Here is a 16,715-nt window from a genome sequence, read left to right on the forward strand (position 1 = left end):
TAGTCATTGAACTGCGTCAGGCTGTGGACTACTGGACTACTCATCTGAGCAGTGCCTTGCATGACTCTGGCAGCCTCTCTCCCAAAAGTCAGAGTTTATCCTAACTCCAATGCCATGTGAGCCACAAACATCTCTTCCCGTAGCAGAGGCTTGCCCTTACTTGACAGATCGTGGTGGATGAGTTCAGCGAAGCTGGGGTCATCCCCCCACCAGAAAAGCCAGAGCTCACGGCGACCCGGGGTGTGGTGCCTCCGCCACACGCTTAGCACGTCGGCCGCCAGGCACCGGCTGAAGCTGCACAGGATGGGGTCTTCCTCTGTCACGGGAAAGAGGATGGGCGAGGAGGTGGGCCCTTGCCACACAAAACGTCGCCATTTTATCCCAGTCAGGTCAGCCTGGGGGATGGGGTGGGAAAAGAGAGAGCTGAGACAGAGGTCCAATCCCAAATGGACACTAGAACCTATGCACTTGTAGAGATCTGAGAGGATTTGACAGGTGCAACTAATATGTTAATAGCTCCACCTTGCCCTCTGATAGGCTCGATGGAAGTTTCACCATATTGCTTATACCACCCACTTCCTTGCAGATCTCCGAAAGTGCGTAGGGTCCATTTGGGATTGGCCCAGAGACAGGATGCAAGCCGGCTGAATGTAAAGCAGTGCAGTAGTAGCCTAACTCCTGGGACAACTTTAACAGCTGCTTTATCTAACCAGTGTGAAGTACCTCCAAATACAAAATGTAAAGGATGCAGTTGTTCCTTTGAGTGCAACCTAACCTTCCAAATCATTAGTCTTTAGGGTTCAAAGGGCGAGAAACCCATTTCTATCAAAGTATTTAGTGCCAATGGTTATTACCTAGAATACTCAATATAGAATACCTTCGAATGCTATGCAACATTTTCTAGAACAAGAATATAGAATCAATTCAAAATATGACAAGACATTTCTTAGTTTTAATAAAATATACAGTTTCATAATCACTAAAACTATTGGCCTATAGTTCATATAGGGTACACTTGTCTGGGTACCCTGTTGAAAGGAGTACCACATAACACTACAATGAGGAAGTGTGCAACTCACTAGCTTCATGAGTTGTAGTTGACAGCACTGGTGATAGGAATGCTCACTGAAGAAAACAATACTGTAGACCTAGTCATAGGCTCATATTGTTGGCCTAAAAAGTTAACCATAACTAACTAACCAAGCATCAAGTTGTAAACAAACGCTAATGTACACTATGACTAGTTGCTAAGTAACAGTTAGTTGGATAGAATAAATTAAAATCAAATATATAGCCAATGGTAATGAGGTGAAGAAGAATCATTAACATCTCACAACGACAGACAACCTCACAAAATAACCTGAACCTTGCAAGCCAGTTAGCCATCATTAGCTAGCTAGCGAAATGATAGCTAGCTAAGTAAGTATGTTTGTAGTTGAATCTGGTTGACTTCAATTGCTATAAACTAACATCGTATCAACAAAGTATTAATGTTGGCTAACTACAGTTAACTCACTTGCAAAATTGCATTAGCCAGTAATCTAGAACAGGCCTTGACGCCTCCAGTCAGCTGTACTCAAGCGGTTTAGCTTGCTGGCTACCTAGCCAAAATGGCTTTATGGCCTCAGTTTGAGCTAGCTAACGTTAGCATGCCAACATAGTTTAATCACTTACCAGGCAAAATAGGTTGGAGTGGCAGTCCTCCAAACTGGCCCCGTTTGGTACAAAACATGAACTCATCCTCACAGCGTGGTTGAACAATCCATCGTCTCAGTTACCGAGAAGAGCAATATTCAGCTAAGTTATTTGATCTGGATATTGAGTATTTAGTCAACTAACCCAGAAAACTAAGATGCTAACTTGCTAGTTATTTATACAACCGGTTGATGCCTAGCCACTATGCTAGCTTCTTGCTGGCTAAACAGTCTCGCTGTCTTAATAGCCAGCTAGCACAACTAGCTAGTTAGCTTTCTACGCTAACAAATTCATCAACCCCCACTTCGAGTCCGTTTTCTTACTTTACTTCACAATACGTTAACTAAAATATATACACGAACCATACCACAGCCTCACCATGAAGTGATGTAATCTAAAACAAGTTCAGAGCAAAGAAACGCTCCCCTCCCCGAGTTAAGCTAACATAGCCAAGTCAGACTAAATAAAACAGTTAGCTAACACCACCCTTACATTCCCCATAGTCTCCGGAATCCGATAAAACTATCAAAACTTTCACTAAAATACTGACATCACGATGTAAATGTCCAGTAAGGGTAAGCATTTGCGTTTACTGATTCTCGGGTCTTGCAGGTTGCCATTTGAATTCAAGGATTGAATTCTTTAATGGCGGCCAAGAGGACAACTCTGCCTCCCAACTCCCATTGGCCAATTTGTGGTAATGGGGGGGGGGGGGGGGGGGGCGTCACACTATAACTGATAGCTCGTAACTGAGTTTACTGATCAAACCAAAGACATCTTTGTATCAAGCCAATCTCATCCTATAATGATCATTATGTTTTCAGGCTCCAGCCAACCATAATCTAATGGAAATAGTAAAAAAAACGGAAACTCTCATCCTAGTCCCAGTCAGTCAATCGCAGCTAATCCACTTCAGGTAGCCTAGTGGTTAGAGCGTTGGGCCAGTAACCGAAAGGTTGCTTGATCGAATTCCCGAGTTGACAAGATAAAAATCTGTCGTTCTGCCCCTGAACAAGGCAGTTAACCCACTGTTCCTAGGCCGTCATTGTAAATAAGAATTTGTTCTGAACTGACTTGCCTAGTTAAATAAAAATACAGAACTACTGTAAAATATGTCACCAAAACAGGGCACAATAGGACAGTTTTACTAAATGTTAGCATTTTTGCAAGTTTTCCCCTGTTCTTTATTAGAGGGGAATATGACATAAGGTAGAGAAAAGGGTAAATAGAGGTTAAGGAGGGGGAATCATATCTCAAACATACACATAACTGTTTGGGGGAGCGCTGACAGAAGTTGGCATACTTTCAACTCCAGCTGATGACATGAGGGTATAATGTTTAATTTCCAGGGCACTCTAGTGTCTACAAATAGATTTATTAATTCACATCCATAATTATTTTGGAGATTACTGTTACAGCTATCAGAATACATTTGTCAAATATTCCCCATACAATTTCAGTTGTAGAGTGACAGAAAGCACCCTTGTTGATTATTTTATGTTTGTCACGAGTGAAACTCTTGCATCCAATGTACAGTACCAGTCAAAAGTTTGGACACACCTAGTCATTCAATGGTTTTTCTTTCTTTCTTACTATTTTCTACATTGTAGAATAATAGTGAAGGCATCAAAACTATGAAATAACAAATGGAATCATGTAGTCACCAAAAAAGTGTTAAACAAATCAAAATATATTTTATATTTGAGATTCTTCAAAGTAGCCACCCTTTACCTTGATGACAGCTTTGCACACTCTTGGCATTCTCTTAACCAGCTTAATGAGGTAGTCACCTGGAATGCATTTCAATTAACAGGTGTGCCTTGTTAAAACCTCATTTGCGGAATTCCTTTCCTTCATAATGGGTTTGAGACAATCAGTTGTGTTGTGACAAGGTAGGGGTGGTATACAGAAGATGGCCCTATTTGGTAAAAGACCAAGTCCATATTATGGCAAGAACAGCTCAAATAGGCAAAATGAAATGACAGTCCATCATTACTTTAAGACATGAAGGACAGTCAATATGGAACATTTCAATAACTTTGACAGTTTCTTCAAATGCAGTCGCAAAAACCACAAAGTGCTATGATGAAACTGGCTCTCATGGGGAACGCCACAGGAAAGGAAGACCCAGAGTTACCTCTGCTGCAGAGGATACGTTCATTAGAGTTACCAGCCTCAGAAATTGCAGCCCAAATAAATGCTTCACAGAGTTCAAGTAACAGACACATCTCAACATCAACTGTTCAGAGGAGTCTGCGTGAATCAGGCCTTCATGGTCAAATTGCTGCAAAGAAACCACTACTAAAGGACATCAATAATAAGAAGAGACTTGCTTGGAACAAGAAACACGAGCAATGGACATTAGAATGGTGGAAATCTGTCCTTTGGTTTGATGAGTCCAAATGGGAGATTTTTGGATCCAACCGCCGTGTCTTTGTGAGACGCAGAGTCGGTGAACGGATGATCTTCGCATGTGTGGTTCCCACCGTGAAGCATAGAGGAGGTGTGATGGTGCATTGCTGGTGACACTGACAGTGATGTATTTAGAATTCAAGGAACACTTAACCAGCATGGCTACCACAGCATTCTGCAGCGAAACCATCTGGTTTGCACTTAGTGGGACTATCATTTGTTTTTCAACAGGACAATGATACAAAACACACCTCCAAGCTCTGCAATGGGCTATTTGACCTACACTTTTTTATATATAAATACCATCGAAGTCAGAAGTTTACATACACTTAGGTTGGAGTCATTAAAACTCGTTTTTCAACCACTCCACAAATTTCTTGTTAACAAACTATAGTTTTGGCAAGTCGGTTAGGACATCTACTTTGTGCATGACACAAGTAATTTTTCCAACAATTGTTTACAGACAGATTATTTCACTGTATCACAATTCCAGTGGGTCAGAAGTGTACATACGCTAAGTTGACTGTGCCTTTAAACAGCTTGGAAAATTCCAGAAAATTATGTCATGGCTTTAGAAGCTTCTGATAGGCTAATTGACATGATTTGAGTCAATTGGAGGTGTACCTGTGGATGTATTTCAAGGCCTACCTTGAAACTCAGTGCCTCTTTGCTTGACATCATGGGAAAATGTAAAGAAATCAGCGAAGACCTCAGAAAAAAAATTGTAGACTTCCACAAGTCTGGTTCATCCTTGGGAACAATTTCCAAACGCCTGAAGATACCACATTCATCTGTACAAACAGTAGTAGGCAAGTATAAACACCATGGGACCACGCAGCTGTCATACCGCTCAGGAAGGAGACGCGTTCTTTGGTGCGAAAAGTGCAAATCAATCCCAGAACAACAGCAAAGGACCTTGTGAAGATGCTGTAGGAAACAGGTACAAAAGTATCTATATCCACAGCAAATTGAGTCCTATATCGACATAACCTGAAAGGCCGCTCAGCAAGGAAGACACCACTGCTCCAAAACCGCCATAAAAAAGCCAGACTACAGTTTGCAACTGCACATGGGGACAAAGATCGTACTTTTTGGAGAAATGTCCTCTGGTCTGATGAAACAAAAATAGAACTGTTTGACCATAATGACCATTGTTATGTTTGGAGGAAAAAGGGGGAGGCTTGCGAAGCCGAAGAACACCATCCCAACCGTAAAGCACGGGGGTGGCAGCATCATGTTGTGGGGGTGCTTTGCTGCAGGAGGGACTGGTGCACTTCACAAAATAGATGGCGTCATGAGGATGGAAAATTACGTGGATATATTGAAGCAACATCTCAAGACATCAGTCAGTAAGTTAAAACTTGGTTGCAAATGGGTCTTCCAAATGGACAATGACCCCCAGCATACTTCCAAAGTTGTGGCAAAATGGCTTAAGGACAACAAAGTCAAGGTATTGGAGTGGCCATCACAAAACCCTGACCTCAATCCAATAGAAAATTTGTGGGCAGAACTGAAAAAGCATGTGCGAGCAAGGAGGCCTACAAACCTGACTCAGTTACACCAGCTCTGTCAGGAGGAATGGGCCAAAATTCACCCAACTTATTGTGGGAAGCTTGTGGAAGGCTACCCGAAATGTTTGACCCAAGTTAAACAATTTAAAGGCAATGCTACCAAATACTAATTGAGTGTATGTAAACTTCTGTCCCACTGGGAATGTGATGAAAGAAATACAAGCTGAAATAAATAATTCTCTCTACTATTATTCTGACATTTCACATTCTTAAAATAAAGTGGGGATCCTAACTGACCTAAGACAGAGAATTTTTACTAGGATTAAATGTCAGGAATTGTGAAAAACTGAGTTTAAATGTTTTTGGCTAAGGTGTATGTAAATGTACAACTTCAACTGTATGTGTTATTTCATAGTTTGTCTTCACTATTATTCTACAATGTAGAAAATAGTAAAAATAAAGAAAAACCCTTGAGTTGGTGTGTACAAAATGTTGGACTGGTACTGTATATGAACATTGGTGTGAAGACCAGTCTTGCACGCAGTGCATTTTGACCAAACTGTTGCCCGTTCTTTTGATCCAGATTTCTGGGGAGTATTATACCTCATATTTAAAGGGATACACCCAAATTACAAAATAACAGACTGCTTACAGGGTAAGGAAACCAATGGACAAGGTATGACAGCAATCCAAATACATGGTTCATTTTGAGTCTAAACTCTATCAGTATCATTGTTTTAGCGCGGCAGGAAAGGCTAGTGGTTAGAGCATTGGGCCAGTAACCGAAAGGTTGCTAGATCTAATCCCTGAGCTGACAAGGTAAAAATCTGTCATTCTGCAAATAACAATTTGTTCTTAACTTACTTGCCTAGTTAATGTTTGGGAGGCAAAATCCAAACAAGTGCATCTAGTCATGCAGTACCATGTGGCGGCAGCTCCAGTTTGAGAAATGTATTTTCACCAAAATTGGCAGCAGCCACCCAATCTGGCTCTCAATTTGGTACTGCTGGTTTATAGGACAGAAGCAGAGACTTTTCCACAGCGAAGAGGACGTGAAAATAATTTATACAAGGTTGTTGATGCTGGCAAATATTATTCAAGGCGAGCTGGTACGACAGGCTGGAAAGCTGAGTTAATGACTTGAACATATTTACTTTATGCCAAAGTTTGCCAGGCAGCAGAATTTAATCTCGGCAGGATACGAACCAGGAGATTTAACACGTTTTAAAGTCTAGTCATAGTCCCAGGTCTTTGTCACAGCAATTCTAGTCCAACTAAGCAATGGTACCTTTCCAACAATTAAAAATACACTATGAGTCATTATTCATGTTTACCATTATAGAAGATATGCATGTACTCATTTAGCTCTTACCTGACACAATTCTCTTCTCTCTCAGCACAAGAACAAATATAATAACCAAATGTCCCCATTCAGTAAGTAATTGACACTAAAAGTGAAAGAATGTAAAAAGTAAACATTTGTTTTTATTGAGGCCCTCATGAATTGATCCATCATTGATATAGCACAGTAGATGCATTTCTTTTGTATTAAGACATAAAGCTATGTTCAGAACCTCAGCTTATTGATAATCCTCCCAATCATATTTTTCAATTAACAATAATCCATGATTTCATTCTGAGCCAGGAAGCAATCTTCAAGAAATACTGTAAAATCTCCCAAGTGTTCAGTGAAAGCAATTAATTCCTCATAAGCATTCAATCATCAAACATGAAGCACTTTGGATGATATTTTATATACTGCACATTTTATACATTTTCTCATTCCTTTTTTTCGTGGTAGGATGGAGTAATAAAAACAAGTTAAAGATTCAAAGTGATGCCCCGTCCCGCTGGTCCAGTCCTGCTAGGGGTCAGGGTGAAGAGGTCAAGGGGACCTGAAGGAGTGGCCTAGTCCGCCGAGCTCAGCTGCAGCACACTGGAGGTTAAAGCCCGAGGGAGACTTCAGGTAGTGATGTGTGTGTAGAAGTGAAATGTAATGTTTCATAGTCTCTAGTGTCTTTATATTTAAAAAAATAAGAGAAGAAATATCAACAAATAAAAAATTAAAAAATCGTCTAAGATGAGCTGCTGGTCATAGGTTAATGCGTAGATGCTCGGGCCGCTTGGCCATGACAGGGTAGGCCTGTTGTTTGAACTGGGACAGGTTGGCTCCCGAAGGCTGGCGAATGGGAAGGGGCGCAGAGGCCTCAGAGCTGGTCTGCACTTCCATCTGTTCTGGGGCGGACACCTCCATGACCTGCTCCTGGGGCGACTGGAGACATAGAGCGGATCCGCCGGGCATCAAGGGGCCCCGGGGCCACACGTCACCAGCAGAGAACTTGAAAGGGCTGAAAAGGAATAGGGGACATACTATGACTATGTGATGATGTGGCATATTCAGTGTTACTGCACAAGCTATGTAGGAACAGCCGTAGAGGCTGAAACAATGGAATACCTGACTGGTGTTCTTGGGCTCCCCAAAAACCGTCGGGGTGAGCGGATTTTTGGCTCGAATGAGAATTTTTCCTTGACGTTTTCAAGTACTGATGGAGCAACATACGTAAAGCCCTGCAGAAGCAATGACAGAGGGGTTATGGTCACCAGTACTGCCTACAAATGTATTAAGGAGAAATGAAGGTGAATTCTGTCATGATTTTGTATTATGAGCAAAATGAACACAACACATGTACTATGCGATTAGACAGGTTCAGAATTTGTGAAACATCACAGCACAGTTAAATTATATGGCACATGGAAATAATAAGAGGGTGGTTTACGGAGATAGGTGGGATGGACTGAGTAGCTGTTGGGTGGGTTTAAAAGCTCATGTTCTATAATAGTTATGACTTAAAACACGATGTATAATGTATAAAGCTGGACAAGTTGAATTACAGTTTAACGGATGTCCCGCCTTACTTTTCTCCAAATCAGATGTGTTATTTTTTGGGCAATATATTCTGCGCTTTGTTTATAACACAGAACTCAAACCAGCTGTGCGCGTGTGCCATCGTGCATAAATTAATTTTGTCCCCCCACACCAAACGCGATCACGACACGCAGGTTAAAATATCAAAACAAACTCTGAACCAATCACATTAATTTGGGGACAGGTCGAAAATCTGTAAACATGTATGGCACTTTAGCTAGCTAGCGTGCACATACTAGCTAATTTGTCCTATTTAGCTAGCTTGCTGTTGCTAGCTAATTTGTCCTGGGATATAAACATTGAGTTGTTATTTTACCTGAAATGCACAAGGTCCTCTATTCCACCAATTAATCCACGCATAAAATGGTCAACCGAATCGTTTCTAGTCATCTCTCCTCATTCCAGACCTTTTCTTCTCTTGACTTTATATTGCCATTAGCAACTTTCATAAATTAGATGCATTACCGCCACTGACCTCGTTTGTCTTTCAATCACCCATGTGTGTATAACCAATGAGGAGATGGCACGTGGGTACCTGCTTCTATAAACTAATGAGGAGATGGGAGAGGCAGGACTTGCAGCGCGATCTGCGTCAGAAATAGAACTGACTTCTATTTTAGCCCTTGGCAGTGCAGACGCTCGTTGGTGCAATAATTGAATAACATAGATTTCTACATTTATTTTGCAATTCGAGCGGTGTAGTCAGCCTGTAACTTCGTGCAGATTAGCAGCTCCACAATGTGATCGATTGTCTCCAAGGTGGGGGCTTTTGGTGGCAGCCAGAAGAGACAATCAAAGGAGGCTCGAATTTAGTCAAGCTTGTTCTATATAGATGATGCATCTAATTGTGCATGTTATAAACCATTTTCTTTTTGATGATAGGCTATACTCTATGGCTGGATTTATATTTTTTCCTATGCTACATTAATTTGGCAGACCTAACTTGATTGACCCTCTTTCTACAAGGCCTAGTCTATGAGAGGCCTAATCATATTTGTATGAATATTTTGTTAACGCCTGTTGACGAATCTACGATACGTAAAACACTAAACAAGAATGGTGTTCATGGGAGGACACCACAGAAGATGCCACTGCTGTCCAAAAAAAACATTGCTGCACATCTGAAGTTTGCAAAAGAGCACCTGAATGTTCCACAGCGCTACTGGCAAAATATTCTGTGGACAGATTAAACTACAGTTTATTTGTTTGGAAGGAACACACAACACTATGTGTTGAGAAAAAAATGGCACATAACACCAACATGATGCTCCCTCCACCATACTTTACTGGGATGAAACCTCATCCCAAATGTAAAGTATGGTGGAGGGAGCATCATGTTTTGGGGCTGCTTTGCTGCCTCAGGGCCTGTACCGCTTGCCATCATCAACGGAAAAATGAATTCAAGTTTATCAAGACATTTTGCAGGAGAATGTAAGGCTGTCTGTCTGCCAATTGAAGCTCAGTTGTGTATGCAACAGGACAACGACCCAAAACACAGAAGTAAATCAACAGCAGAATGGCTTTAACAGAAGAAAATACGCCTTCTGGAGTGGCCCAGTCAGAGTCCTGACCTCATCCCGATTGAGATGCTGTGGCATGACCTCAAGAGAGCAGTTCACACCAGACATCCCAAGAATATTGCCTAACTGAAACAGTTTTGTAAAGAGGAATGGTCAAAATTCCTCCTGACCTCTGAGCAGATCGGATCCGTAACTACAGAAAACGTTTGGTTGAGGTTATTGCTGCCAAAGGAGGGTCAACCAGTTATTAAATCCAAGGGTTCACACACTTGTTCCACCCTGCACTGTGAATGTTTACACGGTGTGTTCAATAAAGACATAAAAATGTATAATTGTTTGTGTGTTATTAGTTTAAGCACACTGGGTTTGTCTATTGATGTGACTTAGATGAAGATCAGATAACGTTTTATAACCAATTTATGCAGAAATCCAGGTAATTCCAAAGGGTTCACATACTTTTCTTGCCACTATGTATACTGAACAAAAATAAAAACACAACATGTAGCCGAAATAAAAGATCCCAGAAATTTTCCATACACACAAAAAGCTTATTTTTCTCAGTCTGTGCACAAATGTGTTTACATCCCTGTTAGTGAGCATTTCTCCTTTGCCAAGATAATCCATCCACCTGACAGGTGTGGCATATCAACAAGCTGATTAAACAGCACGATCAATACTCAGGTGCACCTAGTGCGGGGGACAATAAAAAGCCACTGAAATGTGCAGTTGTCACACAACACAATGCTACAGATGTCTCAAGTTCTCTACTATAAGCCGCCTCAAGTCGGTTAGAGAATTTGGCAGCACGTCCAACCGGCCTCACAACCGCAGACCACGTGTAACCACACCAGCCCAGGACCTCCACATGCAGGATCGTCTGAGACCAGCCACCCAGACAGCTGATGAAACTGAGGAGTATTTCTGTCTGTAATAAAGCCCTTTTGTGGTGAAAAACTCATTCCGATTGGCTGGGCCGGGCTCCCCAGTGGGTGGGCCTATGCCCTCCCAGGCACACCCATGGCTGCACCCCTGCCCAGTCATGTGAAATCCATAGATTAGGGCCTAAAGAATTAATTTCCATTGACTGATTTCCTTATATGAACTGGAACTCAGTAGAATCGTTGAAATTGTTGTGTTTATATTTTTGTTCCGTTTAAAATGTCTGTAGAATGTGCATGTAACAAAGAAAGAAAAAGAGGTAAAAAAAAGGCCAAAAAACAAATAAAATTTTAAAAATGTAATCCCTAACAAGATATGTAGCGGTCTTACCAGAAAGGCTTGGTTAGCGCTTTCACTCAGCGTGGAATCGTCTGGGCTGTCTACTGGTGTCTGGCTGGTGAACTTAGAGTCAAACTGGCTCACATCTTCAGCGGATTGCTATGGATACAAGAGATCAGGTGTGTTACAGAGTCTAACGCCTGTGAGAGCTTGAAAGGTTGTCTAAAACAAAACAGAAGCTCTTCTGCTGCTTACCAGGAAAGGCTTGAATGGAGGCTCCACTTTCCTGGCCAGGAGCTCTTCCCAGTTAATGTGTCGGAAGAAGGGATGAGCCTAAGGAAAGATCATCAGAAAATAATTATAACAATAGCTTTTTAATTTCAATACTTCCCTTTCCCTTCTCACTTTTGAACACTTCTATTTAGGGTCATCTTCTGTTGTTTTATGATCAAAGGCTTGAGACAGAAAGTGGCGCTTGCCAGAATGGGGTAAAATCTCAAACTCTCCTGCCCTCAAGGATGAGGTTACAGTTCATTCTTGACAGCATCAAGTCACTCCATCCAAAAATGTTCCATTCCTTCTCTTGTTCTCACCTGCACCTCTGTAGCATCTCCGGCCCCTGCTCCAAGTCTTGACGAGGCATTTCTCTTCAGCAGCTGAAAAACAAGAACTAGTATAAATACATAGGTGATTACAAAAAATGAAAATAAAAAGGTAAAATGTTTCAACAAATAGTCACCCTTTTCAGGAGATCTCTGGCTTCTTGTGTGAGGTAGGGTGGGAGGTTCAGCTTGCATTTTAAGATTTTGTCAATGGTCTTCTTCCTGTTTTCACCAGTGAAGGGTGGCTACATTTGAAGAAAGAACAAAATAATAACCTTGGGTCAACACCACTTGATTGTAATAGAAGTTGTTGTATTACCACATCATTATAAGCAGGAGGCTATGAGAGAAGTTTTGCACTCACCGCTCCAGTCAGCATATCATACATAAGCGCTCCAAGACTCCACCAGTCCACTGCTCTGTTATGTCCACTTCTCATCAGGATCTCTGGGGCCCTGACACAACATCCATTTTTTTATACATCTTCTCATGATAGACTGAGGCAGTCAATATATAAAAATTGCACAGCTTTCAACAGATTTCCATGAAGAACAGGTGGTGTGTATTTTACAAAGTGTGACTTACATGTACTCTATGGTGCCACAGAAAGTATGGGTGACTGTGCCGCCGTGGATGGACTCTTTACACAGCCCAAAGTCAGTCAATTTCACATGGCCTGGAAAAACACAACACAGAAACAAGTCAGTCAATTTCACATGGCCTGGAAAAACACAACACAGAAACAAGTCAGTCAATTTCACATGGCCTGGAAAAACACAACACAGAAACAAGTCAGTCAATTTCACATGGCCTGGAAAAACACAACACAGAAACAAGTCAGTCAATTTCACATGGCCTGGAAAAACACAACACAGAAACAAGTCAGTCAATTTCACTTTGAGGTGGCTATGCAGAACATTTAGTAAATTACATTTCCTGCAGAATAATGTTGTGTCTTATATTGATGGGGAAGAAATCAAGTTATATATCGCAGTATTATTTAATATTTTTGCTACTGTAGGTAGCATTAGCTAGCGCTAGTCAGCTGTTAGCCAAAACTCTGGTGTTTGTCATCCTATAGCTTGTTCCCCATCTTCTTTTTAAAGTGTTGCAACATGTTTTCACCACTTATTTCCATGACTGATAAAAACTCGTTTTAACATGCTCTCTCGTCTCTCAGCAGCAGACTTATAATGAGCAATATTTTTGGAATACCAAATTGCAATAAAATCTCAGTATCGAATCGCAATACATATTTAATTGTGAAAATCACAACCCATATCGAATCAGCACCTAAGTATAGTGATATCGTCTCATGAGGTCCCTGGCAATTCCCAGCCCTAATGTCTAACATGAAGTGCATATACAAGCACAAATGTGGATGTATTTACAGCTAATGTAGCATCAAATATTGTCTGACTTGCAGTGAACATGATTGCAACTCAGGATGTTTGTTCTGACATCCTTGCCCAGCTCCAGCATTACCTTGGTTGTTAAGCATGATGTTTTCAGGCTTCAGGTCTCTATAGATGATGCCTTTCTGGTGCAGATGGCCCAGAGCCATGGAGATTTCTGCCAGGTAAAAACTGCAGATAAGAAAGAAACCACATTTACATTGTATATACACACACTATACTGACTTTTACTAAGTTATTTTCTGTGCCAGGCACAGCCAACACCTGGTACCCTAATCTTCAGTTTACTGCTTTTGTAAATTGTATTTTCCCTTTCACCAACTAACATAACAGTGTAGGATATTCCAAAGAAGTGTCTTAGTGCAGTGGATCTAAGAAAACTGCCAATGGTATGACAATATTGCCTTTCGTCATCTCTACTCACCAGGCTGTGTCTTCCATAAAAATCCCCTCTCTTTCCAGTTGCATAAACAGCTCTCCACCTGAAAATTACAACCAAATTAATTAAAACTGAAAACAGACACAACAACAAAAAATACGCAATTGTAGTGTTGTACAAATGCACAAAATAATTGTGGGGAGACTACACCAAAATAACCCATTTACATTTTGAATCCTGACATTGACTGTATTTCACATACCATAGTGTGCATTCTTCTCTAACTCTAGATGTGCACAGACAGGATGTAGACACTATTACATACATTATGGTTAGATGTAATGAGCAGAGGCCCATTAAGTGTTGATGTAAAGTTTGCAAAGGCCAACATCCTGTGTGTGACAACCAATTCAGATGATTTGAATCATCATTTTGGTGAAACCATCCTTTGGTCTAAGAAAAGAAACCACCTGCATGACTGGGACTGCTAATATGGAAGGAGATTCAGTCTGACTCCCCAGCAACTCTTGGGCAACAGGAAGAGTGTGGAAAGAATGGATGGTTGTTCATCTTTGGGTGAATAGGTCGTTCGATGTAACTGCCTGTGTGACCCCTGATTTACTGACCGCTGAGGTACTCCAGGATGAGGTACAGCTTTCCCCCCGTCTGGAAGGCGTAGATGAGATCCACGATGAAAGGATGCTTCACTTCCTCCAGGATGTTCCTCTCCGCCTTGGTGTGGGCAGTGTCCTTAGCATTGCGTACAATCATAGCCTGCAAGGCCCCAAAACATTCATGACCATTATTCACGCTTTTACCACTAGTCTGCCATTTCAAAAGCCACATGATAAAATACATTTCATTATCAGTTCACGACAAGCAGCCACTGTCAAGAATGTGCTAACACTGTGTTGCTTAGAATAGTTCTGTTTGAAATTAAGCAATTGGCTTTTCAGTGCATTTTTGTAGCATAGCTTGATCGACAAATCTTGAAGTGGTATGTGACTGCATCTGTCATTAAAGTCCATTTCACTTTCACTGATCAAGCAAAAGCACTATCTATTGTGCAAAATCTAATGGACTGAGACAGCTTCTTAACAGCCAAGTCTGCAGCAGCAAAGACGGCTAACTACCAACAAGACCTTACCCACTAACAGGATCCAAGGAAATATTTGTACACAGAAGCAACATAAAACAATGTTTATTTGTCATATTTACTAAGTTTGAGACAAAATTGAGACACACTTAAGGGCTATGCATGCTGCCAATTATGTACTAAATGTGTGTTTGAATGTTGTTTTTAGGTACCTTCTTTAAAACCTTCATTGCAAATATTTTCCCCGATGCTGCCCCAGCAACTTTTCGAACTTGAAAAACCTACAAAAAGAAAAAGGGAATGACCAGTTCAAGACAATGGGCCAGGCCAAATAATGACAAGTGTGACATGGAATTAAAAAATGTCATAAAAGTAATCTTATGAAAAGACATTTGAATAAGAGGAGGATACCTTTCCATAACCGCCCTTTCCCAGCACTCGCAGCAGCTCAAAACACTCTGGCCTGATGTTCTCTGTTCCTTGATTGACGTTGTCCTCAGATATCTCGATCTTCTCACAGTCGTCCATATTGCTGGGGAAAGAAGTCATGCAATTATATGCTCACTTTCAATACACTGACTGTAGCACAGTACAATTACTATAACTACTCAACATAATGATTTAATCGACCAGGCCTTTATAATGCTAAGTGTCAACACTTACAACTCAAAGCCGCTGCACTGGTCCATGAAATCGTTGATCTGAGTCTGACAGAAAATGTGAATTAGCACATTGTAAAAACAAATCTGCTTTATAACTGAAATCACTGCAGAGCCATAGAACCGCAGTAGCATCTCATTAGATTCAGCAGGAATGTTGATTATATTTTAAAAGTGTTCAATCTTAGACGCAAGGACAACTGAAATCAATGCAATATTAGTTACAACATTAACTCAACAAAGGCCAACATGCGAGAGCATACCATCATGTGAAAGCAGGTTAAATTACAATTTGTATTGTCTACATTTAATTCAGAACCCTGGATAGCGGATCTTGAGCTGTAGACTGCTTTTCTTGACAGCCTTAGAATTGACCCCTAATTTACGTTTATTATGTTATAAATGTTAAATCTTTATGGAGGTAAATATTTTACACCCCAAAAAACATGTGACGTAATATTCAGTGTTGCCCAAAATCCTTGACATGAGATGCGATTACTTACGAAATGTTTACGCTAAAGTTGTCATTCTTGGTAGCTAACTGTCAGTGCATGAATAGTTATTTCATACCATTTAAACATGGCCCTATACAACCAACTCACTGGCTAGTTGTCGAAAATTGTTCATAGATAGGTCTATCAGAACTGTGGATGTCCACTATAACCATGATTAAAAAGCTTGTCCAAATTGGGATCTGCCTGTGTCCACATAAAGACCTCCAGTCCATTTTGTTCTAAACTGCAGAAGTGCCAAAATAAACTGTTGCACACCAGCAACCAAAGCACGCTTGCCTTTGCTGCACAGACTGCCCAGCAAGTTTGAAAACAGTATATTCAATATTAGTATAACGCGGTACGTATGCAAATGTCGTAATTCAATGTATAACAACTATCTCGCGAAAGCTGAGAACAAGTGACAGCTCATGAGTGTTCATTTAGCTGGTTGATCTGTGCGGCTAGCTAATGTTAGCTGGTAGTATTGTCAAAATTGGGCCTAATGCATTGGCAACAAACCAAGACGACAGGCCTAGTAAGCTAGCTAACAAGGCTATTAGCAGTTACATCGAATACTTGTGAAACCACACGCGACAAAAATCGAGCAAATTACCTCCTCGAGCTCATCGTCGGAGACATTTTCCTCCGGCTGATCCAAATCGATGTCGAATATACCCGCCATCGCTGCTCTCGTTCAGTCCGTGAAAATAGCTCGCGCTCCCCGCCTCATGGACAAACACACATCGCCGCGGCCATAACCGGCTACTACACAGAGCATGCGCACCACG

General features: G+C 41.1%; 2 protein-coding genes across 3 annotated transcripts in view; both read right to left on the bottom strand.

Moving 5' to 3' along the window:
* LOC106581132 (mediator of RNA polymerase II transcription subunit 13-like) overlaps positions 1-2,368 on the bottom strand; it is a 31,896-nt gene extending 29,528 nt beyond the window's left edge. Inside the window, exons 1-2 of the mRNA XM_014162953.3 lie at positions 1,675-2,368; positions 161-395 (exon numbers count right to left, since the gene is read on the bottom strand). Coding sequence (XP_014018428.2) covers positions 161-395; positions 1,675-1,740 — 301 coding nt within the window. The 5' untranslated portion in view covers positions 1,741-2,368. The remainder of the gene's footprint in view (positions 1-160; positions 396-1,674) is intronic.
* Positions 2,369-7,083: 4,715 nt separating this feature from the next.
* Positions 7,084-16,705, bottom strand: LOC106581130 (ribosomal protein S6 kinase beta-1). Of its 2 annotated transcripts, XM_045703818.2 has the most exons (15): positions 16,541-16,705; positions 15,438-15,481; positions 15,186-15,306; positions 14,987-15,055; positions 14,305-14,452; positions 13,724-13,781; positions 13,370-13,470; positions 12,470-12,560; positions 12,249-12,339; positions 12,022-12,129; positions 11,876-11,938; positions 11,538-11,615; positions 11,334-11,441; positions 8,074-8,186; positions 7,084-7,966 (listed from the first exon to the last, which is right to left on the bottom strand). In XM_045703818.2, the coding sequence occupies exons 1-15, from the start codon at positions 16,607-16,609 to the stop codon at positions 7,711-7,713; spliced, it is 1,518 nt and encodes a 505-aa protein (XP_045559774.1). In that variant the 5' UTR covers positions 16,610-16,705; the 3' UTR covers positions 7,084-7,710. The 2 variants fall into 2 exon arrangements, with proteins under 2 accessions (XP_045559774.1, XP_045559775.1); XM_045703819.2 differs by lacking the exon at positions 15,438-15,481 and having other exon boundaries at positions 16,541-16,680.
* Positions 16,706-16,715: the final 10 nt, after the last annotated feature.

The sequence above is a fragment of the Salmo salar genome, chromosome 20, assembly GCF_965601325.2.
Source record: "Salmo salar chromosome 20, fSalSal1, whole genome shotgun sequence".
Classification (NCBI taxonomy): Eukaryota; Metazoa; Chordata; class Actinopteri; order Salmoniformes; family Salmonidae; genus Salmo; species Salmo salar.

Coding starts and splice junctions, on each gene's coding strand:
- LOC106581130 (XM_045703818.2), bottom strand. CDS start 16,609: ATGGCGGGTATATTCGACATCGATTTGGATCAGCCGGAGGAAAATGTC. Junction 12,340..12,469: donor TGTGGCACCATAGAGTACAT/GTAAGTCACACT, acceptor ATGTTGTGTCAG/GGCCCCAGAGATCCTGATGA. Junction 7,967..8,073: donor AGCCCAAGAACACCAGTCAG/GTATTCCATTGT, acceptor ATTCCTTTTCAG/CCCTTTCAAGTTCTCTGCTG.